The sequence below is a fragment of the Grampus griseus genome (assembly GCF_964374135.1).
Source record: "Grampus griseus genome assembly, chromosome: 12".
In the NCBI taxonomy this organism is placed as follows: Eukaryota; Metazoa; Chordata; class Mammalia; order Artiodactyla; family Delphinidae; genus Grampus; species Grampus griseus.
This window is the reverse complement of record NC_139006.1, coordinates 64,639,860-64,665,645: the sequence shown is the minus strand read 5'-3', so window position 1 is coordinate 64,665,645 and position 25,786 is coordinate 64,639,860. Positions and strand designations below refer to the sequence as shown.

The following is a 25,786-nucleotide window of genomic DNA, read 5'->3' as shown; positions in this document are numbered from 1 at the left end:
TATACCCTGAGAAAACCATAATTCAAAAAGAGTCATGTACCACAATGTTCATTGCAGCTCCATTTACAATAGCCAGGAGATGGAAGCAACCTAAGTGTCCATCAACAGGTGAATGGATAAAAAAGATGTGGCACATATATACAATGGAATATTACTCAGCCATAAAAAGAAACGAAATTGAGTTATTTGTAGTGAGGTGGATGGACCTAGAGTCTGTCATACAGAGTGAAGTAAGTCAGAAAGAGAAAGACAAATACTGTATGCTAACACATATATATGGAATCTAAGAAAAAAAAATGTCATGAAGAACCTAGGGGTAAGACAGGAATAAAGACACAGACCTACTAGAGAATGGACTTGAGGATATGGGGAGGGGGAAGGGTAAGCTGGGACAAAGTGAGAGAGTGGCCTGGACATATATACACTACCAAACGTAAAATAGATAGCTAGTGGGAAGCAGCCCCATAGCACAGGGAGATCAGCTCTGTGGTTTGTGACCACCTAGAGGGGTGGGATAGGGAGGGTGGGAGGGAGGGAGACGCAAGAGGGAAGAGATATGGGAACACATGTATATGTATAACTGATTCGCTTTGTTATAAAGCAGAAACTAACACACCATTGTAAAGCAATTATACTCCAATAAAGATGTTAAAAAACAAAAAGGATCTTTGCCTGTGTCTTGGGGGTGAGAGGGTTTCTTGCTTCTCTTCAGAGGCAGGTGGGTTATGTTCCTACTTCTCCCCTAGAAATAGTGGAAGTTTGCCTGTGCTCTAGGCTGAAAGGGTTTGCTGTCCCAGTAGCTTAAGGCTTTTGCTCAGCATGAGAAGAATGCCTGGGAAGTAGCAGTCTTGGTGCCTGCTCCCAGCTGCAGCTGGTCACCTTCTCTGCAAGCTTGAGCCAAGTGGAGGGGCTCATGAGCGCTCGGTGGAGTCCAGTGGAAAAGAACTTTTGGGTGAATGCAAACTCCACTGCATCTGAGTTTCTCGCTTTCCAGACTGACACATTAGACCACACTTAGCTTTTAAGAATTCATTAAAATTTTAGCCGATTTCTTCTTACCCCTTTCTGTGGAGACCACCTCTTCTGCCTGCACTCTGCCAAAAGCGAGGGAGTGCTTGTGTTCCTTCCTTCCTTAGAGGGACTCGTCCCTCTTGGGAATTCATTTCACTTCATTACCTTGCAGAACTATTCTCTGATGGCCTTAAGAAGACTTTTGACTTATTAAATTATCTCTCTATTCCTCCTTGTTAGGGTAGGAGATGACATTCTTTGCAGCTTTCCACATCCTAAGCAGAAGTCAGTCTGAGTCCCTTAATGCTTCCCTGCATTGCCCAAAGAGCCCATTTGTTTTACATTTGAGGCACAGAAAGGGACCTGTCCGGTCTAGGGCAAAACTGAGACTAGAACTCATTCTAGAGCTTCTCTCTACTAACTTGTAGCTACCTCTCTTTTTCCTTTTTCCTTTTTTTAAATATCAGCACTATAGCTCTTTCTTTTTTTTTTTTTTTTTTTTTTGCGGTACGCGGGCCTCTCACTGCTGTGGCCTCTCCCGTTGCGGAGCACAGGCTCAGCGGCCATGGCTCACGGGCCCAGCCGCTCCGTGGCATGTGGGATCTCCCTGGACCGGGGCACGAATCCGCATCCCCTGCATCGGCAGGCGGACTCTCAACCACTGCGCCACCAGGGAAGCCCTCTTTTTGTTTTATTTTTTATAATTTTTCTTGGAGTATAGTTTCCTTACAATGTTGTGTTACTTTCTACAGTACAACAAAGTGAATCAGCTATACGTATACATATATCCCCTCTTTTTTGGATTTCCTTCCCATTTAGGTCACCACAGAGCACTGAGTAGAGTTCCCTATGCTATATACAGTAGGTTCTCATTAGTTATCTATTTTATACATAGTATCAATAGTGTTTATATGTCAATCCCAATCTCCCAATTCATCCCACCCCCCCTTTCCCCCTTGGAATCCATACGTTTCTTCTCTACGTCTGTGTCTCTATTTCTGCTTTGTAAATAGCTCTCTTATATGTGATTCTTTACTGCCCTTCTTAGCACCACCTACCCTTCTTCCCAAGAATGAAAGAAAAAAGGGCACCAAGCATCATTAGGTCTCTGACATTCGTGTGAAATCCCTGACATACAATTTAGAGATTATTTCCCTTCTGTGCCTTAACAATATCAAAGATAATTAACAAACACTGAAAAAAATGAGATACAGAAGAATCAGTAGGTTCCTTGGTTTAGAGACTGATTATTTTCAAGCTTCGCCTTATACATTTTTATTCTCAAAGTTTGTTGGGACTTTTTTTTCCATTCTAAACGAACGGTGACACTATTTTAGGTGCTGCGATAATCTAAAGTAAATTCTGAATTTTACTGAAGTTTGAGGTCACCCTAAGATTTTTCTACATTAATTACATTTTTGGGTAGTCTAATAAAATGTGCTTTCTAAATTCAGTATTTTCTACATTCTTTAAGGAAGCTAGGACTAGGAAGGGATTTTTTAAAGCACTTATTTTTGCAAATAAAAACAAGCACTTATTTTTGCAAACAAAAAACTTCAACTCAGGTTCAGTGGTTACCTAAAGTCACACAGCTAGTTACTGTTAGAATTGGCACTGGAACCGGAACTCTTGTATCTCAGAGTGGGGTGATGGGAGGCACTCAGAACAATGTCAAAGCCATTTTTAAAAAGGCAATACATCTTCATAGACAATTATTTCACTTAGATATTACTTTTTATAGGATCTGGAAGGACATTGGTTTTATAATAAAACACCAATGTATTTTGGTTTTGTTTTTGTATTTTTAAGATTTTTTTCATGTGGACCATTTTTAAAGGCTTTATTGAATTTGTTACAATATTGCTTCTATTTTTATGTCTTGGTTTTTTTGGCCACAAGGCACGTGGGATCTTAGCTCTCCAACCAGGGATTGAACCCACATCCCCTGCATTGGAAGGTGAAGTCCTAACCACTGGACTGCCAGGGAAGTCCCAACACCAATGTATTTTGGAGAATGGAAGTGAACACTAATTCTTGATGCAAAGCCTTGCATTTTTAAAAACAATATGAAAAACTCCAAGCTCGGGTGTGTGCTTCCTCTCTTCTGACAGTGGGAGGGCCTGGGGAGGGGTAAGAAGCACTGTTAGGCACCCCACTTGCTGCCCAGTATGAGTAGCCTGCTAAGGGTAGCTGCTTGTTGGGGGCTGCAGCCTAGCTGGATTTCAATCAGAATGTTCCTTTTTTGTGTGTTCTCTGGCTGTTTTCCAGGTATGGGAAAACATGTGAAGTTAGCCCATGGCCCCTGGCAGCCACCATTATCTTGCCTTTCTGCCACCAGTAAGCATGTTTTAAATAACAGCCTTCCCAGGGTTCTAGTTTAGGCTTGTGGGCCACATTCAGACCCTGTCCAAGGAATGGAGAAAACGACCACATCGTTTTACCCAAGTTGGTGGTGCTAGAGCACAGCCTTCTGCCCTCCCCCTTCCTCCCCCCCGCCCCCCCCCCCCGCATTATCTCCTCTGGTCACAGGATTGATTCTTCAGCTGTGATTTTGCATGTAATAGAAAGCTAGTTCTCGCCATCAGAAGCTCGATATTCTGGGAAAAATCCAATACTGGCTGGAAATAACATGGTGGACACAAAGCTTTTCACCGTGTGTGCCAGTGAATTTTAACAACATAGAGATAACAAGACTCCATCACTGAATGATTGGCTTTGAAGGCCATTTGCACGTTAACTTTAAAAAGAGTCTTGCTTGTGCGGTTCCTCCCCCCTCTTCCCCACTTCGGCAAAGTCCCATTAATTTTGTTGAAGGTTTTATTTTCTGCTGAAAATGCAGGAAATTTAGACAACTCTCTTGGAATCCCCCCAAAACTAATACAAACAAGATACATATGCTTCTCTTAAGGAAACTAAAAATAAATTATTTGAAACTATTTAACTGTATAAATTCCCTCTTGAAAGGAAAAGGAAGTTTATATAATGAAGCAGCCATGACTGCTGTTGACAGGGTAAGATACTCCCACAACTGCCAACTTGTCCGTTTGACGTAAATTCACTACTTAGCACAGATCATGTTCAGTGTTCATTACCAACGTGTACAAAACCATCAGAAATATCTGAAAATGGAGCCATTTTCTCAGGGCCCTTGTTTTTACATTTGAGATTTTCTACAATAAAATAAGTTTGCCTTTTTTTTTGAGAAGAGAGTCTGTTTGACGAGGAATCCATTCCTGGAACAGAAGCTGTATGTACTAAAAAGAAAATACCATGAATGAAAAAGGCACAATATTCTCCACATATTTTGCTTCTCTATCAATGAGCCATCTGATATTATCTCTGACAAAGCTAATTTTTGTTAGTATTTTAAAACCTGTCTTTTTTTAAAAAAAACTTATTCCATAAATGTAAGTCCATTTTTTTATACACTTCCCTAAAGGACCAGTTTTGTAAATTAATAAAAGTGTAATTTAGCAGTTATATCTAAAACTAAGAGATGTGATTCTTTGCAGTTATAGTAATTGCATTAATTTATCCACTTTGCAAAGGCAGTTATTTTTTGTTCTTTTTGTAATAATGTCTAAAATCTAAATGATTTACAGTGTTACATGTTAAAATAGATATTGTCAGAAAATTATAATCAACCACTCCCTAATTTAAACTTATTTTTAATTTCTAAATTATGTTTAATTTCTCATTTTTGTTTTATAATTGTTTTATAACATTAAAATATACAGGATGCTTTCTAGTATGATGACAATATGACAAAATATGATAGCGTATAAAATGTCTTTGCTGTAGCTTCTTACATTATATTTTCAGTTGATTTGAGTAATGTCAGAGAAGCTTTATGTCCTTGTCATTTAATTTGTAAATCTGCAGCTGAAAATAATCTTTAAAAGATAGCATTAGAATTAGGACTTGTCACAGAAACAATAAAAAAGAAGTAAAATACCTAGTAACTCCTATAAGTGTAAGAGGGTTAGTATAACCCTTAAGGAACCTCAGTCAGATTGGTTAATGCAAAGTAAAAACTAAGGGCTTCCCTGGTGGCGCAGTGGTTGAGAGTCCGCCTGCCGATGCAGAGGACACGCGTTCGTGTCCTGGTCCAGGAAGATCCCACATGCCGCGGAGCGGCTGGGCCCGTGAGCCATGGCCGCTGAGCCTGCACGTCCGGAAAAAAAACCAAAAAACAAAAAGTGAAAACTAACGTGGAGGATCTTCCCTGGTGGGCCAGTGGTAAAGAATCTGCCTTCCAATGCAGGGGACACGGGTTCAATCCCAGGTCGGGGAACTAAGATCTCACATGCTGCAGAGCAACTAAGCCCGCGCACCACAACTGTTGAGCTCAGGCGCCTCAACAAGAGAGCCTGCGTGCTGCAAACTACAGAGCCCACGCGCTTTGGAGCCCGCACGCCATGAAAACCCCCTGCATGCCACAACTAGAGAGAAGCCTGAGTGCCACAACGAAGAGACCGCACTCCACAACGAAAGATCCTGCATGCCTCAACAAAGATCCTGTGTGCTGCAACTAAGACCCGAAGCAGCCAAAAAAATAAGGAAAATAAATAAATAAAAAAGAAATATTAAAAAAAAAAAGAAAGAAAACTACCGTGGAGTATGCTTATTGATGTAAAGTTTCCAGTTTGTACTTCACCTGACTTGGGAATAAAATAAATGGTCAGTAGTTTGGTTTGGGTTTAAATGAGCAGGTGCCTATTTGGGAGTTGAGTATATTACCCTACTTGTTGCAGCAAATTACTTATTAAAACATTGAGAATAAACTGTCAATATGTTTGAAAGCAGAAATTGTAAGCTATCGAGGTAGTTCATTTTTTTTTTTAATTTTTTTATTTATGTATTTATTTATTATTTTTGGCTGTGTTGGGTCTTCGTTTCTGTGTGAGGGCTTTCTCTAGTTGCGGCGAGTGGGGGCCACTCTTCATTGCGGTGCGCAGGCCTCTCACTGTCGCGGCCTCTCTTGTTGCAGAGCACAGGCTCCAGACGCGCAGGCTCAGTAGTTGTGGCTCACGGGTCTAGTTGCTCCGCAGCATGTGGGATCTTCCCAGACCAGGGCTCGATCCCGTGTCCCCTGCATTGGCAGGCAGATTTTCAACCACTGCGCCACCAGGGAAGCCCGAGGTAGTTCATTTTTGATATTTAAGTTTAATATATTAGGACTTAACATAAATGGATGTGAATACTTGTGAACATAAAATTCTGCAGAAGTTAATATTCTGACTTGTATTACTACAGTAGTCATAGCATCGCACTGGGTTGCTCTTGGATGACTTTGAGAGAGAATTCTGAAACTCAAAGTTTCTTCTTCCTCTTCTACTAATTCAAATACCAATGTGAGATGAAAATATAATTGAGAGAGCTATAGTCAAGATTATTTTGATAGTTCCCTTTGTTCCAAAAACATAAAAGTAATAGATGAACTATAACAAGAGAACCTTTAAAACATATAGCCTTACCCCAAAATGAGATAGATACTTCAGGATCAACCAGAAATAGAAAAAGCCGTCAATGCAGATAGCAAGGTCTGAAGCAGTGAGGCTGCCAAGCTTCAGGCCTGGAAGGAGGCGCGAGTGGCTGGGAGCTCAACTGCTGCAGGGCAGGCGTAGCACTAAGGGGCCCAGTGAGAGGCAGCATGCTAGTGCCAGGTTCCCTGCTAGAAACTGAGAGCTGGAATAGACCACTTACTGTAAAGAGCCTGAATAGAAGTACTAATAATGACGATTAAGTTCTATGCCTAGGGAGGTGGGAGGACACAGAACCAGCTTCACGATGGGATCTTGAGCCCGTTGTGAGGGATGTGGCTTGGTGACGGACCCTGCCTATACTGCCTTCAATGTGACTGCAGGGCAGCAGCCCTGAGATACCAACAGTGAGACCTAGTTTCAGACTGGGGGCTCTAGGAAGCTGCTGCATGACCTGTAGATTTGGGGGGATTAAGCTACATCAGATGAGCCTACACAACCAAAGTTCCAAATACATGCCAAAATCTAACTTAATGCTAAGAAAGACAGTCATGAACATAGTCATGATCATAAGTAAGGTAAATTTATCCAAAGAGAATTAAAATTTAATAGGATAATTTTGAAAGCACTCTAAGTATTTTTAATACCCTCAAAGATAAATGAAGGATATAATATTCATTGAGATGAATAAATAATTAATGAAATAAAAACAGGGAGAAATGAAATAAGAACATGACTCAGAGAACTATTCAATTAGAAAGCTTAGAATGAAAACTATAGTCATTAAAATTGAAAGCTCGGTAGACAAAGTAAGTTCTAAAGTGGGTACTATCAAAAAGGGTTAGTAAATTGGAAGGTAATGAGAAAAAATTATCCAAATTATCTTTATGGAAGAGACTAGGTTGTCAGATGAAAAGTATGCTCTGTATACTGAGCAGGATACATAAAGATAAATCAACACCTAAACACATGGTCGTGAAATTCAAGAGTGTTAAAGGATAAAAAGTAAATCTTAAAAGCTATCAAAAAGATTTTCTACAGGGGAACAGTAGTTAGGTTTGCAGTAAACTTCTCCATGACAGAAATAGATGCCAGAATAAAGTGAACCGATATCTTTAAAGTGCAGAAGAAAGTAACTGTAATTCTAACTATAATTCTTATTTATATATAGTTAAAATATAATGTAAGAGTGAATGCAAAATCAAGACATATTTCAACCACACAAGGACTAAAAGAGTTTATTAGCCATAGACTTCACTGAAAGCACTACTAAAGGATGTACTTCAAATAGAAGAAGAATAGATCTGTAAAGAAGTGGAATGCAAGAAAGAGTGGTGTACACTGAAATTCATATGTAAATTTAGTTAACCATTGACTTTTTAAAAACCAATTTATGGGGTTTTTTAAAAGATGAAATTAAAAATCTAAGCTACTGTAACAAAACAAGGAAGAATGGGGTCAGGGGCTTGCTGTTCAAGGAGCAGCGAAAGTATGTTAACCTCCTTAGATCTTGTTCAGGAGGTAGACAGCAGTATTTTTAAAGTTGGATGTGTATGTTAAAATTTTAAGGGCTACCTCTATAAGAATAGAAATGCTATCTTTAGCCTGTAAACCAGCAGAGAGGAAAAGGAGGGGCCAGGATAACAAAAAGCTTTATTAATTCAACAGAAGCTGGAAAGGGAAGACAGGTTTGGAAGAGGTACACTTATAAAGGATGGCAAAAAAATATGGCAGGTTATACATTCCAGAGATGACGGCCACAACATCTTCTGCTTCACGTGCTCTTCTAGAACTTTGCCACTCCTCAGTAAATTGTGTGTGGCACCATTTGGTAGTAACACTAAATGGCAGTGACAGTAAGTGATTTCCAACATTGAATCTCCTGGAACCTTCAACCTGTGAGGAAGCTCATGCAGCCCAGAAGAGATCATGCAAAGAAGAATCAAAGGCTCTGGTCCCCACCCACAGCTGTGCCCCCAGCTCACAGCCAGCACCAACTTGCCAGCCATATTACGATAGAGAGCTGTCATAGAAGTAGACTCTCCAACCGCCACTCAAGCAGCCCCATGTGAAGCGTATGGAGCAGAGACAAACTGTTCCCACCAAGGCCAGCCCAAATTGTTAGCAAAACAAATGATTATTGCTATTCTAAGCTGCTAAGCTTCGAAGAACAGGCATACCTTGGAGATAATTTCAGGTTCGGTTCTAAACCACTGCAATAAAGCGAATATCACAATACAGTGTGTCACAAATCTTTTGGTTTCCCAGTGCATATAAAAGTTATGTTTACACTAAGTCTATTATGTATGCAATAACACACTGTCTAAAAAAACAAATGAGCATATCTTAATTAAAAATTACTTTATCGCTAAAAGCTGCTAACCATCATCTGATAATGCAGGGTTGCCACAAACCTTCAATTTGTAAAAAAACACAGTTATCTGTGAAGTGCAGTAAAATGAGGTATGCCTGTAGTTAGTTATACAGCAATAGATTACTGATATAAAGTCACAAAACAAGATGGTAGGAATAAATTCCAAAGTTATCAGTAATAACAATGTAAGTGAATTAAACTCAAAAGTCAGACTATTAGATTAGATTTAAAAATTATAAAGCCTAGCAGCATAGTTGTTTTTAACCGTATTTGTTTTCAGTAACACAGAAAGTTTGAAAATTAAAGATATACCTAGCAAATGCTAAACAAAATAAAGATGGTATATATATTATATATATATTATATTTATATATATATATATTTCTTTTGGGGGGGTGCTGCATTGGGTCTTCATTGCTGTACGCAGCCTTCCTCTAGTTGTAGCGAGCAGGGGCTACTCTTCGTTGCGGTACACAGGCTTCTCATTGCGGTGGCTTCTCTCGTTGCAGAACATGGGCTTCAGTAGTTGCAGCACGTGGGCTCAGTAGTTGTGACACGCGGGCCCTAGAGCACACGGGCTTCAGTAGTTGTGGCACGTGGGCTCAGTAGTTGCAGCACATAGGCTCTAGGGCCCACAGGCTTCAGTAGTTGTGGCTCGAGAGTTCTAGAGTGCAGGCTCAGCAGTTGCGGTGCACAGGCTTAGTAGGTCCATGGCATGTGGGATCTTCCCGGACCAGGGATCGAACCCGTGTCCCCTGCATTGGCGGGTGGATTCTCAACCACTGCGCCACCAGAGAAGTCCCAGCAATATTAATATCAGTAAAACATACACTTATGAATAAAGAGAAGCAATACATAATGATAACGTTTTTAAAAAGAGGCCAATCATGAACCTACAGTCATTTTGAATACAAGAATCACTCAGAGGAATTGATAAATACTTAATCACTACGGGAAATTGTGATATAATGTTATTAAAAACTGATGACTCTTTCAGGCAATGAATATTAAAAAGAACAATTACACTTGTTCATGAGAAAATGAGAGCAGGAGCTTTCCTACATTGTCATTGTAAATGGGTTGTTATAGCTCCTTATGCAATGTCTGGCAACATCTATGAAAATTACAAACACAACCTTTTCAGCCATCCCTCTCCTGGAATCTCCCAGAGAAACAAGAGTGCCCATATATAAGAACAGAGCTACCAGGATGCTTATTGCAGCCTTGTTTATGGAAACAAGGAAACAAAATAAATTGGATGCCCATTAGTAGAAGGACATTTTGATAAATTTTACATGTTTTACACGTATAAACCTATAATACATTGTTACTGTTTTGTTTCTGGAATCAGTTTTCCTTTAGAATGATTTAAAATAAAAATGTCTTTATTTCCTTGTGTAGATCTACAGTTCTGTCTAGTTTCATATTCCTCCTGTCTGAAGAAATTCCTTTAACATTTCTTATAGTGTGGGTGTACAAGTAATACATTATCTCAACTTTTTTTAGTCTGAGAAAGTATTTATCTTACCTTCCTATTTGAAAGATATTTTTGCTAGTGATAGCATTCTTGCTTGACTCTTATTTCAACACTTTATTGATGCTGCTTCATTTAGATTGGCTTGCATAATTTCTCATGAGGGGTCTACTGTAATTCTTAGCTTTGTGCCTCTGTATTTAATCTGTGTTTTCCTTGGGCTGCCTTTAAGATTTTCTCTTTCTCTTTGGTCTTCAGTAGTTTGAATATGATGCATCTAGTTGTGTGGTTTTTTGTTGTATGGGTGGGGGGGTTGTTTAGGGAATACTTTGGAGTTATTCTGAGCTTCTTGTATCTGTTGTTTGATTCTTTTGTTATTTTAAAAAAATGCTCAGCCATTATCTCTAAAAGATTCTTTCAAGTCTACTGTTGAACCTATCTAGATATTCTTTACTGCTATTACCTTTTTTTTTTAATTCTAACATTTCCACGTGTTACTTTCTTATAGTTGTTTTTTTTTTTTTGTAATTTTTAAATTTTATTTTTGGCCACATGGGGTCTTCGTTGCTGCATGTGAGCTTTCTCTAGTTGTCGTGAGTGGGGGGATACTCTTCGTTGCGGTGCGCAGGCTTCTCATTGTGGTGGCTTCTCTTGTTGTGGAGTATGGGCTGTAGGTGCACGGGCTTCAGTAGTTGCAGCAAGTGGGCTCAGTAGTTGTAGCACATGAGCCCTAGAGCACACAGGCTTCAGTAGTTGTGGCACACAAGCTTAGTTGCTCTGTGGCATGTGAGATCTTCCCAGACCAGGGCTCGAACCCGTGTCTCCTGCATTGGCAGGCAGATTCTTAACCACTGCACCACCAGAGAAGTTCCCTCTTATAGTTTTCAACTCTGCTAAAATTCCCCATCAATGCAAGCATATTATAGACTCATAGTAGATTTTGTATATCATAATTCTTTCAAATTCCCTATTTGATATTTTCAGTATCTGTGTATCTCTGGGTCTGCTGATTACTTTTGTCTCTTGGACATGGATTGTTTTTACTTGCTTTTTGTTTATCTCATAAATTTTGATTGAATGCTGGACATTATGGTTAAAACAATATAGGTGGAGGTAAATTGTATGGAAACAAGTATACCTTTTTGTCTGCTAGACCAGGGGTGGTAAACTTTTCTGTAAGGCACCAGCTAGTATTTTTTATTTTGTAGGCCATACAGTCTTTGAAGTGAAGTGTACTTTATCAGATATTAATATAGCCATCCCTACTTTCTTTAGATTAATATTTGCATGTTATATCTTTTTCCATTCTTTTACTTTCTATCTAACTTTATTTAAAGTGAGTTTTATATTTGAAGTTTCTTATAGATTGCATATAGTTGGGTCATGTGTTTTTTATCCACTCTGCCATTCTTTGGGTTTTAATTATTGTATTTATACTGTATACAATTAATGTAATAATTGATATGTTAGAACTTAAGTCTGCCTATTTTACTTTCTGCTTTCTGTTTGTTCCTTGTTTCTCATCTGTCTTATTTGACTGCCTTCCTGTGGATACTTGAACATTTTTTTAGAATCCCATTTTGACATATCAGTAGTATTTTTGTGTGTACTATCTCCTTGTATAAATTCACTCTAGGCATTTACATACATAACTTACCACAGTCTAGTCGTGTTGACATTTTACCAGTTCAAGTGAGATGTAGAAACCTTCCCCTCTTTAAATCCCTTTGCTCTCCCTGGTTTATAATGTAATTGTCTTAGGTGTTCCTTTACATCCATTGAGAACCACATCAGACAGTGTTATAATTTCTGCTTCAGCTGTCAAACATAATTTAGAAAACTCAAGAGGAGAAGGAAAGTGTTGTATTCACCTGTGTTTTTGCTTTCCATTGTTCTTTCTTTCAAGGGAGATATTGATTGCTTACTTTGAGTTTTGCTCTTATAACTATTTCACATTCAGATTCCCAAAGGCTATTGACTCTGAGGAAGCAGAAACAAAACAGTAGGCTCTTTATCTGTAAATATGGACGTTGAAATGACAGTGCAGAAAAATGAGGTCATATTCTGAATTAGACACTTTTCTTGGAATTGGTAAGACCCTACCACCACTTTGTACTGTGCAAGTCTAATGATTTAGCGTGATACAGTGATAAGAGTACAAATTAGGATCTATTAATCAAAGGACTGAATAAGCTCCAAATTTCCTTCTAGATTGGCAAGTCTATAATTTATTATGTGAAATTTATAATTATCACCATACTAAGTTCAACAGATTTTAAATCCTTTGGTAACTGATAAACTTAATTGTAAAAATTCTTGACAGAAGTAATCTTGAAGAGCTCTTTTGCATGGTCTTTCCAATGCTGTTTGAATTGCAAAGCAGTTGTCCTCATTCTAATTAATTCTGTGTCAAGGAAAAAAACACAGACTCTATATGGGGATTTTCTTTCTTTATCAGGCACAAGACCTAAATGTCATCGAAGAAGTGATTCGAATGATGTTAGAGATCATCAACTCCTGCCTGACAAATTCTCTTCATCACAATCCAAATTTGGTGTATGCACTTCTTTACAAACGAGATCTCTTTGAACAATTTCGAACACATCCTTCATTTCAGGATATCATGCAAAATATTGATCTGGTAAGTGTAAATGGAGATATTTATTATGATTCTTTTTTAAATATTAAAGTAGAGAAAGTTTAACAAACCTTGATAAAAAAAAACTGCAATAATTAGTCTCTTGAACGTTAATTCTATCTGCTGTCTATTCTGCTATAACAGTTGTCACCTTCCGTATGTGTATGTATTATATACAGACATATATGTACACGCACGCATATATATTTAGTAGAATTGAGATCATACTTTATATAGTTCTGTATTCTGCCGTTTTTACTTAACATTATTAACATTTTTCTGTGATATCATCAATTCTTTGAAAATCTCACATTTTAGTATTTGTATAACCTGTATTATGGAGGTCCTAAAATATATTAACTCTTATCCCATTATTGCTCATTTAGTTATTTCTCATATTTTGTATTAATTTATAATTATCAGTTTGTAAATACATCGTATCTCACCTTTTTTAGTTCTATTTTTGAAGTAGTCTTAAAACTGGAATTGTACTAGTTTTTGCTGTCAGAGGGATCAGTATTTTCAAGACGCAACCCATGTCAAATTGCTTTCCAGAAATATTGTACAATTAATGCATCTGTGTGTCATCTTATACTTCTACAAGTGATGTATGAGAGGATGCATCTCACTATACTTTTACAGCTTTATTATAATTATTTTAATTTTGTCCTTTTATATCAAAAATGGTATTTCATTATTGTTTTTAGTTTTTATTTCTTTCATTATTAGTGTGATTGAACATTTTTCACAGGTCTATGAACTTTCACCTCCTGTCCTTTTTAAAAAGGTTTTTCTGCTAAACTTTCTATTGTTGTATTAGTGTTTCCCAGTTCAGTTTGATTCCACAAAAATTTCTTGCATAGCTAATGAGATTCATAGTGCACAAGAGGAAACAGAAGAGCCACTATCCCTGTCCTTGTGTTACTTACATTTAGGAAGATTTTTAATAATTTAATTATTGCACAAGTATGAATGTATAATTTCCATCATAAGTAAGCACATGTACATGCCTTCCTCCAGGGTGTACACCTCATAGTGGATTCGCTGCATAACATGTATCGTACCAAACCGTTTCCCTTGGAGTGCTGTCATTTTACTCTTCAGCTGGTGGTGTATAAGATTCCTGTTGCTTCACATCCTCATGAACACTTAGTTTGATCAGTTTTGTAGTAACATCTCATTATAGTTTTAATTTGGATTTCCTCTTTTCTGAAGCAAATTCAAGTCTTTTGCCAGTTTTTTCTACTGAGTTATTTATCTGTGTGTAGATTCTTTGTATGTTCTGGATTCTAGGCCTTTCTTGGTTATGTTTTGCAAATATCCAGTCACTAACACAAATACAGACTTTCTGATGTAACTCTAAAACTCCTCTCAACATAGTCGAACATCAAATTCTCAGTTCCATTCTTTTCTTGGAGAGCTGCTTCCAGCTCCAACCAGGTTGTACGCTGGTTCTCCTGCCCAGCTGCAGCGTCTTCCTGGGAATTTCCTTCACCTGTTTCCGTTGGTTGGCCTTGGCTCCTGTGAGTCCTTCTTTCTTGGTTTACTGCTTCATGTTGGTGGAGCATGTACTACAGTAGCTTTCTGGGGAAAGGGTGTATGTGAGGTAGGTTTTTTATCTTTTAGTTTCTCATGTCTGAAAATGTTTTTCTTCTCTTTTTACATATGACCTGCTGCCTTGGGAAGCTTTTGGGATCTCCCTGTTATTGTGTCCTGAAATTTCATTGTTTGCTGGGCCTTGGTCAATTGTACTTGGCGCTTGGAGAGTCCTTTGAGTCTAGAGGCTCAAGCTCGGAACTTTCAAATGTTCATTTTAATTATTTCTTCCCGGTTGTCTCTCTCTCTCTCTGTCTCCTGCTATTTCCTCTCTATGAAACTCCTATTAGATGGCCATTTCCTTTTGAGCCCCCTCCTGTCAATATCACTAAGTCTTATTTTTGGCCTGATCAGTGTCATCATATTAAGAGTCCTCCAGGCTCCTGCCTGGGGTCCGTAAGCCCATCTGTGAGGGTTTTAAAAGCTGAGGTAGAGAGAGGCTGGGTAAAATTGGGGGTGGGGAAGAGAGGGTGAGAGTGACCTCTGAAGTGAAAATTCCCCGTCTTCTTTCAGGATAACAGCAATACATAAATGGACGCATGGACTCTGATCAAATTTAAGATACTTCAGAACATCTCTATCCATTCTCATTAAGCCAGTTTACCCAAGTAGGTTAATTTTTGCTCATCCCAATAGAGTCCTGTGTACTTGTTCGGTACTTAATTGAAATCAGCTTTGAACTATAACCAGGCTCCCATTCCAGACTCTTAACACATAGTTCTGTAAACTGCTGAATACTCTGGAACCCACACAATTACATGAGTTTAACTACAAGTATGTATACTATTGCAGATCTGTTCATTGATTTGCTCCATATCACTGCTGTGTAATGATTGCAGGTAAACAGAAATAAAAATTAAAACTCTTTGCTGTCAGCATGAAAGGATGCTCAACATCAGTAATCATTAGAGAAATGCAAATCAAAACTACAGTGAGGTATCACCTCACACCAGTCAGAATGGCCAACATCAAAAAATCTACAAACAGTAAATGCTGGAGAGGGTGTGGAGAAAAGCGAACCCTCCTGCACTGTTGGTGGGAATGTAAATTGATACAGCCGCTATGGAGAACAGCATGGAGGTTCCTTAAAAAACTAAAAATAGAACTACCATATGACCCAGCAATCCCACTACTCTGCATATACCCTGAGAAAACCATAATTCCAAAACAGTCGTGTACCACAATGTTCATTGCAGCTCTATTTACAATAGCAAGGAAATGGAAGCAACCTAAGTGTCCATCGACAGATGAATGGATAAAGAAGATGTGGCACATATATACAATGGCATATTACTCAGCAATAAAAAGAAACGAAATTGAGTTATTTGTAGTGAGGTGGATGGACCTAGAGTCTGTCATACAGAGTAAAGTAAGTCAGAAAGAGAAAATACCATATGCTAACACATATATATGGAATCTTAAAAAAAAAAAAATGGTTCTGAAGAACCTAGGGGCAGGACAGGAATAAAGATGCAGTTGTAGAGAATGGACTTGAGGACATTGGAGGGGGAAGGGTAAGCTGGGACGAAGTGAGAGAGAGAGTGGCATGGACATATGTACACTACCAAATGTAAAACAGATAGCTAGTGGGAAGCAGCCACATGGCACAGGGAGATCAGCTAGGTGCTTTGTGACGACCTAGAGGGGTGGGATAGGGAGGGTGGGAGGGAGACACAAGAGGGAGGGGCTATGGGAGTATATGTATACGTATAGCTGATTCACTTTGTTATATAGCAGAAACTAACACAACCATGTAAAGCCATTATACTCCAATAAATATGTTAAAAACAAAACAAAACAAAACAAAAAACCCTCTTTGCTGTCAGTTTAATTAGCGTTTTCATGAGCTTTCCTTAAGTCGCCTCAACTATATACCTAATGGTTGCAGCTATAGCAAATTACTTTGCCACACACACTCTTGTCATTTTCCTAAACCACTATCAGTATTATTTAAATTTCATTAACAGAACTGGGGCAGCTGGGTACTATTGTCATCTTTGCAGTTAGGATAAAGCAGAAACATCATTTCAAATGAGCATGTTTATATCTTAGAGTTAGACTTGACATTTATATTCTTTAATTAAATTCTCACCGTTATGAACCAGTACTCCCATGTAGATTTGTTGATATTTAGGATGTGTGAGAGCATCCTCAAGCTGCTTCTCAAATATTTCTTCTCTGGCCCCATGTCCTTCTTGTTTAATGGGAAAAGCGCCTCCTTTTAAAATTGATAAGTAGTGGTAACAAGATTATGAAATAAATGAATGCCCAAGGGACATCCATCAGAGCTTATTTCTACCTTTTTCTGTTGGCTAGATGCTTTTTGACAACGAGGTAGTCAACTAAGACCCTGCAAGCCGTGCAGTGCGGCCAAAAATTTTTTTTAAATAAAAAATAAAATAATCCATTTCTAGCCAGCCTGTTCATGGATTTGTCCACATTCATTTCTAGTTTCTTGCTTGTACCATTTTGGGGAGTAGGATACTGAGATTAAGATTCACTGTGCATGTGAGGAAAGGTTCAACAAAACCCTTTTCTCTTTTACATGGGAAATTGGCCTTGGGTTAAGCTGCTTTTAGCTCTGTTCCTTGGAAATCTGATGAAGGTGGAATGTCAGCCATGTTACTAGGTAACACTGCTGTAATAAAATGAGAATATGATAGAATGACATTTGAATGGTAAGTTGAGTCTGGACTGAAAGGACTATAGCTTTGGGCTTCCCTGAGTGAAAAAATTCATAACCAAGCATGTCCTTTTCAGGGACCTAGAAGCTGAGACTATCACAAGGGGTATTGGTTTCTGTTTGGGACATGGCTTCTAAGCTAGGGTGGCTATTGGATCTGTCCATGGTAGTCCCATTCTCTCACATTGGAGCTATCAGTTGAGGGTCCAAAGACCAGCCCCGATACTGCTGTGAGTATTCCCAGGGAAAACAAAAGCCTGGGGCTGTGCTGTTGGCATGCTCTTTTTCCTGGCCTTCTGTCCTTTTAAATTAATCTTATGCCCAGTGTGGCCTATTACACTCTTTTTATTTATTTATTTATTTATTTTTGCGGTACGCGGGCCTCTCACTGTTGTGGCCTCTCCCGTTGCAGAGCACAGGCTCCGGACGCGCAGGCTCAGCAGCCATGGCTCACAGGCCCAGCCGCACCGCGGCATGTGGGATCTTCCCGGACCGGGGCACGAACCCGCGTCCCCTGCATCGGCAGGCAGACTCTCAACCACTGCACCACCGGGGAAACGCTTTTTTTTAATTTTTAAAACTTTTTATTATGAAAAATTTCAAGTGTATACAAAGTAAACAGAACCGCTATTATATTCTTGAGCCTCTCGATGTCTAATTCGGTCTAAGAATACCACTCAGGAAAGAGCACTGAAGTGCTAAAATAATATCTTCTTATAATACTTATAAATGTATCTCTTTCACATTCCAGGGTGGAGGATATCCTGGTTTTTCCAAGGTTTATCCAGATGTTTGAATTATAGAACTATCCAATACATCCTTTTTTAGCTTTCATATTTCTAACCTGCGTCATCCTAATCGTTTTAGTCTGCCCTTATGGCAAACCCCTACCCCTTGTCTCTTTTGCCTTTCTCTGGACCTCTCTGATTTCAGTTTCTTTCTTCATTCCTTCCTGTCTTTTTTCTCCTTTTACCCTTTCCTTCCTTCCTTCCTCCCTCCCTCCATTCGTCCTCCTCCCCCTTCTCTCTCACTCACTCATTCTACCTTTCTTTCTCTGGATAGTCACCTGAACTGTGCACAATATATGTCAGATAATCTATACCTGCAGTGTATTGGAAATGTTTTCTCTTTAATTACCAATACCTCTTTTCATAATAGTGCATTTTTTTCTTTTTGTTTCTGATAAAAGACTAACCAAAGTTTCTTTTTTCCGTGGTCATAACTGTAATAGATGATAAATTATCATGTTGTAATACATTGTTTGGATTATTTAGTTTTAAATGTTTAAACCACATCAAAAACCATTTGCTCCTTTTCTATTCATCTCATCATTAGCGTTGCTAGCTTTTATTGCATACTTGCTAAGCATTTACGTGCATGATCTCTCTTAATCTTCATTAAAAAACAAACTTTGAGGTATATTTCATTTTTATTTTCAATTACAGTTAAAGAAACCAACTTAGAAAGATTTAATTTGCTTGTGATCACATATTCAGAAAGTGATAGAGCCAGAACTCAAACCGAGGCAGTTTGATAATAAAACCCTTGTTTGTAGTCATCATGCCTGACTACTATCCGCATTCACTAAACGTTCCTACAGCTTCTCATTGGTTTGCGTATTCACTGCCTGAAAACATCTGAAAACAAACCTGGAAATTTACTTTCTCCTTCAAGTTCACTTCTAATAATGTCAAATCAGTCTTTACTCCACCCGTGGTGAAAGTGATGTTCTTTTCTTAGTAACCAGGCTGTTGACATCCTTAAAAATAACCCTGAAGGACCATATTATTTTTTGAAAGGACACACAAGAACCACGCAAAGGATTTAAACTACGTCCATTTGAAACTTAGTCTCCTTTGGAAGAGGTGAAAATTAGAGTAAAGATGAGGAAATAGAAAGGACCTCACTTGTTTTTCTCACAGTATATCACCACATGGAAATAAAAGCAGGGTGTTAAACTGGATTTATATCCAGTGCTCACTTTCCTGTCCTTGTCAGTAATTGGCCACTTACTGACACTCCAACTGTATTCGTGAAAAATGCAGTCTCTGGGTAAACATTTGACTGTGTGCTGTTGTGTAGTTCTTAAAGCTAGATAAATATATGCCTAAACAAGTTTGAGTCCCTACTAAGTGCTGGGAATGAGGCTAAGTACCTTTACATAATATTACTCATTTATTCTTCTTAAACCAGTAAATTAGTTATTGTTATCCCACTTTACAGATAAGGAAACCAGCAGGCTGAGAGAAGCCTTCCCAGGTGATTTTAACACAGATCCCCACCTAAGAATCATTCCTCTTAGGGAATTCCCTGGCCATCCAGTGGTTAGGACTTGGCACTTTCACTGCCGGAGCCTGGGTTCGATTCCTGGTCAGGGAACTAAGATCCCATAAGCCATGCAGCAAGACCAAAAAAAAAAAAAATCCTCTTAAATAGTGATCACATGTTTGCGTAGGGCTTTATCATTGAGGGCAATTTGCATACGCCCTATGTCATTTGACCCTTAAATTATCCTTGTGAAGGAGGCAGAGTAAGTCTTCAGAGGTGAAATGGTTGGCTCAAGGTCACTTAGCTAGTAAATCACTCAGCCTTGAATCCAGATCTTCTCATTATAAACTCCATATTTTCAGCATTCACTTGGCTAAACCTAAATAAGATTCCAAATGAGCAGATTTTCCAACAACTTTTTGTTGAATACTATCATCTAAAATAGTGTTGAACACACTGGAGATTCATTCAAAATCATTTTAAACTCTTTTTTACATATTTTGAAAAGAATACCGTGAGAAAGATATAAATAACATCTCTACTTTTGCCTCTTTCAGCACTTTACCTTCTCCTTCCCTCCCCTAAATGCTTCTGAAATCTTGGCTTAAGCAAACCTTTGCTATTTCTTCTTTCAGGGAGTTAACCTTGAAAAATGTTGGTAGAGGAGACTATGAATCTACTGTTATTTTTAGCTGACAGGGAGTTGAGAGTTGATGTTTTTCATTAAGACATTAAGCAATGTTGAATGTCTGAGACAGGAGTGACTAACCTTGGAGTACTTTTAACTTCTGCCGAAGGAGTTAGACATGTGCTTTTCAGGTAGCCAAATTACTGTTAGCCACTTGTACATAACCCTCCATTCTAACTCATAAGATGATATGATCTGGCTGAATTAAGCAACAGGACAAAATAGAAATACCACACCAAACAAGAGAGGGCGTGAAAGAAATTTCATGGCTGAATATAAGTATAGGACAGAGACATTGAACAACAATAGTTTTGTGGTATGGTAAAGGCAAGAACTATTTTTATCTCTTGGCAGTGTAAAATTTACACTAGGTTTTCTGTAGTTCCAGACCTGACCGTTCTTAATTGAGCTCCAAACTAGCTCATTCAGTTGCCTATACAACGGTCCCACAAATGTTGAACAAGGTTAAATGAGAATTCATTATTTTCTTCAAAAAAAAATCGAACACAAAATGAATCTGTTTTTTCTTCTGCAGTCTTCCTTAGCTCTGTAAATGACATCAGTATCTACCTAGTTGCTTATGCCAAAATGCCAAAAAGAAGAAAGAGGAATAATGAGCGCTATTTGGAATAGGGTTGGGATATTGCAAATTTAAAGAGTGCAGTCAGAGAAGACCTCTCTGAGAAGGTACATTTGAGCTCAAACTTGAAGGAGGTAGAAAATGAGTTGTGTAGATACCTGGGATCAGATGGGGTAAAGATGGGAGCATGTCTTTGTCTCCCTCGGGAGCAAAAGGTAGACACTTTTACTGACCATTATAAGAGATTTGGGTTCTCTAAGCTCAGAGTTCTGTTGCTATAATATAACCCACGGCATTTGCAGGGGTCATCTGTTCACCTTCAGATCACCTTGTGCAGCCCCACTTACATCAATGGACATATCATCCAGATACAAAATCAGTAAGGAAACACTGGCCTTAAGCGGCACATTAGATCAAATAAACTTAATAGATATATAGAGAATATTTCATCCAAAAGCAGCAAAATACACATTCTTTTCAAGTGCACGTTGAACATTCTCCAGGGTAGACCACACACTAGGCCACAGAACGACTGTCAGTAAATTTAAGAAAATTGAAACCATATCAAGCATCTTTTCCAACCACAGTGCTGTGAGACTTGAAATCAACTACAAGAAGAAAAAAAAATGCAAAAAACCCAGACACGTGGAGGCTAAACAATATGCTACTGAACAACCAAAGGGTCACTGAAGAAATCAAAGAGGAAATTTTTTTTAATCCTGGAGACAAATGAAAATGGAAACACAATGATCCAAAATCTATGGAACAGCAAATGCAGTTCTAAGAGGGAAGTTTATAGCAATACAAGCCTACTTCAGAAAACAAGAAAAATCTCAAACAACCAACCTCACCTTACACCTAAAGGAATTAGAGAATGAAGACCAAACAAAACCCAAAGTTAGTAGAAGGAAAGAAATCATAAAGATCAGAGTGGAAATAAATGAGATAGAGACTGAAAAAAATAGAAAAGATCAGTGAAACTGAAAGTTGATTCCTTGAAAAGATAAACAAAATTGATAAACCTTTAGCCAGACTCACCAAGAAAAAAAGAGAGAGGGCCCAAATCAATAAAATCAGAAACAAAAAAGGAGAAGTTACAACTGATACCACAAAAATACAAAGGATCGTAAGAGATTACTGCAAACAACTGTATGCCAATAAAATGGACAACCTAGAAGAAATGGGCAAATTTCTAGAAATGCACAGTCCCAAAACTGAACCGGGAAGAAATAGAAAATATGAACAGACCAATTACAAGTAATGAAATTGAATCGGTCATTTTAAAGCTCTCAACAAACAAAAATCCAGGACCAGATGGCTTCACAGGTGAATTCTACCAAACATTTAGAGAAGAATTAACACCTGTCTTTCACAAACTATTCCCAAAAATTGCAGAAGAAGGAACACTTCTGAACTCATTCTGTGAGGCATCATCACCCTGATACCAAAACCAAAGGCATCGCAAAAAAAGAAAATTACAGCCAATATCACTGATGACCATAGATGCAAAAATCCTCAATAAGATATTAGCAAACTGAATTCAACAATATATTAAAAGAATCATACACCATGATCAAGTGGGATTATCCCAGGGATGCAAGGATAGTTCAATATCTGCAGTATGGAGTTTCCTCAAAAAAACGAAAAATAGAACTACCATATGACCCAGCAATTCCACTCCTGCATATGTGTCTGAAAAAAACAAAAACACTAATTCAAAAAGATACATGCACGCCAGTGTACAGAGCAGCATTATTTATGACTGCCAAGATATGGAAGCAACCTATGCAACCTAAGCAAACTATGAAAACTTCCTCAATCTGGTACTAAGTTTAATTTTTCTGAAAATAATAAAATTAATATAAATTTCTTGGGAAAAGTTGTACATAAATTCATCAAGTAAAAAGAGAAGAGTTGTTAGTTGACCCTCAGTAATGTATTAAACTAATGGTGATCATGTAGGTTTTAACCTGCAGGCTTTCCTAAAATTTACTTTCAGTAGATTTCACTTGATAGTCCTGACTGGTTTGGGTGAGATGACCTGTGCCACCAAACTCAGTTCTTACAAACTTTTCGCCTATATCAGGCATAAAATCAGGAATATAGACATATAACTACAAAGAAATGTTATTGATTGGATACATTGGTGGGGTACTAACATTCATGGGTTTCATCCTTAACAGACTACTTTTACATGTATTATGATTGTTTCCTATGCAGTAGATGGGGCAACTTTTTCATTTTATAAACAAAGATACTGAGATACACCTAATGACAATCATAGTTACTGACATTTTGTGAGCACTTACCATGTGCCAGGCATCGTTCTTTGTGCTCTGCAAGTATTAACTTAATTCTAAGAACAACCCCATGAGGCAGGCATTTTATTTTTCTTCATTTATAGATCAGGAAGCTCAGGCATGGAGATGTTAAATAACTTGCCTAAGTTTATAAGGAGAGCTGGGATTTAAATGCAAGCAATCTGACACCTGATAAGTGCTCCAAACCACTGCACAATTCTACATCTGGAAGAAGTTGAGCATCTTACAAGTCACATGGTTAGTAAGTGTCACAGGCAGGACCCAAACTAGGCCTCTGACTTTGAGTATTTTGTAGTGTACACTACCATTATGTCTTAAATCCATTTAATTATACGTTTGATCAGTGTCTTGTCCCCCAGTTATTACCTTGCATCTTTCTCTTTTATTTCCCTTTTATTGAATTTCAGTTGCTGTACACATTGCATCTTTCTTGCAGACAAAAAGTATCATCTATTTCCTTTGTAAATTCTCTAATTATTCCTTCCACTGAATAGGTTGTCAAGGGTATCATCGGTATCTTAAGTAAAACACAAAAACTTCAGGTACAGCCAAAATTCAAAAAATATTTTCACAGAATTTACTTATTTTACACGTATAAAATGTCCATTTAAAAATAAAAAGAGGGACTTCCCTGGTGGTGCAGTGGTTAAGAATCCACCTGCCAATGCAAGGTACATGGGTTCGATCCCTGGTCCGGGAAGATCCCACATGCCACGGAGCAACTAAGCCTGTGTGCCACAACTACTGAGCCTGAGCTCTAGAGCCCAGCCCGCGAGCCAGATGATCCCATGTGCCACAACTATGAAGCCCACGTGCCTAGAGCCCGTGTTCCGCAACGAGAAGCCACTGCAATGATAAGCCCGTGCACCACAACAAAGAGTAGCTCCTGCTCGCCGCAAGTAGAGAAAGTCTGCGCGCAGCAACGAAGACCCAGTGCAGCCAAAAATAAATAAATAAAAAGAGACTTAATTACAATTTATGAAAATCAGTTATAGTACCTGCTGTGTCTAAACTCTTGTGAACAAAATTTTATCCCAGAGAGCTTAAAATCTGACTTGGAAAAAACAAGACCCATAGGCACATGTTGAAAACCAACCTGTCATGGACAAAATAAGCAACTTGCAAAGGAGCTGGTGCCAGCAAACTGCCTGAGATAAAGAAATGATTTATTTGGAATCAACAGCAGTGTAACCAGGCATTGGCTGCCTTTGTTTTTGCTCGTTGCCACAGTCCTTCAAGGCACAAGCTTGTTAGGGTTCTGGCTCCAGCTGGGTCTCTACTTTCCAGAATAAATCTATTTCAGTGGCATTTATGTCATATCATGCACCTTCCACTAGAATGGTTAGGAGAAAAGTTATTGTGCATTTGAACAATTAATATTTAGGAGAGTAATCTTGAAAGAAAATCTAGAAAACTGTTTGGAAATAACTCTTAGTTAACTTAAAATAATTTACCTATAAAATAGAAAACATGTAAATGGAAATACTCAACTTTTTAAGAAACAAATTTTTATATTTTTGCAGGCATCTCTGACTATAAACACTTGTCTATAGTGTATAGTCTCTTGAATAAAAAGTGACTTATGGTCTTCTTGATTTATTGACATTGTGGTTTTTAAGTGATTTCCTAAAAAATGATGACAGTCTTTTAGTTTTTAATGACAAGTGTTAAGAGACAGTGTTATTTCCAAATGTTACTGTGTTAGCACCTTGCTACATAGTTCAGGCTGTGCTGTGACATGAAACCAAAAAATTACAGCTTGCTGTTGATTATCCCTGGTGCTCAGAGGTAAGAGTGTTGTGGATAAATTAAATTGATAAGTAGTCCCCAAAACATCATTTTAGCCATTAGCTTCAAATTTCTTTCTTACTAAGACTTTTTCTGGACAACTACTGTTAAGCCTCAATGTTAACAGATATTAAGCTTTAGCTTTCTCTTCCTACCTTCTGATGGGTGCTGCTCTCTAAATGAAATATGAATGCAAGGTGAGGCAGCACAAGGAAGTGCAGAATTCAGGAGCCTGCATAATTCACAGAATGCGTCATCAACCCTGAATATTCAGGGGTTGGCTCTGATTCAGCCATCAAACCCTTTATACAGAGGACTTATTTAGGAGAGCTAGTGAATTGAAAGCCAGGCCACTCGAAGAAATGGAACGATGATCCTTTGACTACCATGTGAGAAAGGCATCTACTGAAAATACCTCTCATACATCTACTTATTTAAAAAAATAACACTTTACATTCCAGGTGATCACCTTCTTTAGCTCGAGGTTGCTACAAGCTGGAGCTGAGCTGTCAGTGGAACGGGTTCTGGAAATCATCAAGCAAGGAGTCGTCGCACTGCCCAAGGACAGGCTGAAGGTAAGACTGGGGGAAGAAACATACTGTTGTATCACTTGATGTAAATATTAGTGTCTGAGTGGGCTCTATTCAGAATCATACCACTTACCCAGCACTTGCACTGGAAAAGGCTCTCTAAACTTGCGCTGCCTACTCTACTGTATATTGACACACAGAACTGTGGTGAAGGATTCTGACAGTCTTCTAGAAGAAATAGCAAGAGGACTGTCTTCACACCACTGCATAGCCTATGAGTAACCACTGTATATACTATGAGTAATTCATAGATATACTGTGAATAAAGGAGCACCTTACTTTTTTAACCCAG

General features: G+C 38.3%; 1 protein-coding gene across 1 annotated transcript in view; it reads left to right on the top strand.

Moving 5' to 3' along the window:
- The window catches only part of DYM (dymeclin), a 371,864-nt gene that overhangs the window by 280,201 nt on the left and 65,877 nt on the right, over nt 1-25,786 (top strand). The window contains exons 15-16 of the mRNA XM_082668392.1: nt 12,801-12,983; nt 25,366-25,479. Of these exons, the coding sequence (XP_082524518.1) occupies nt 12,801-12,983; nt 25,366-25,479 (297 nt within the window). The remainder of the gene's footprint in view (nt 1-12,800; nt 12,984-25,365; nt 25,480-25,786) is intronic.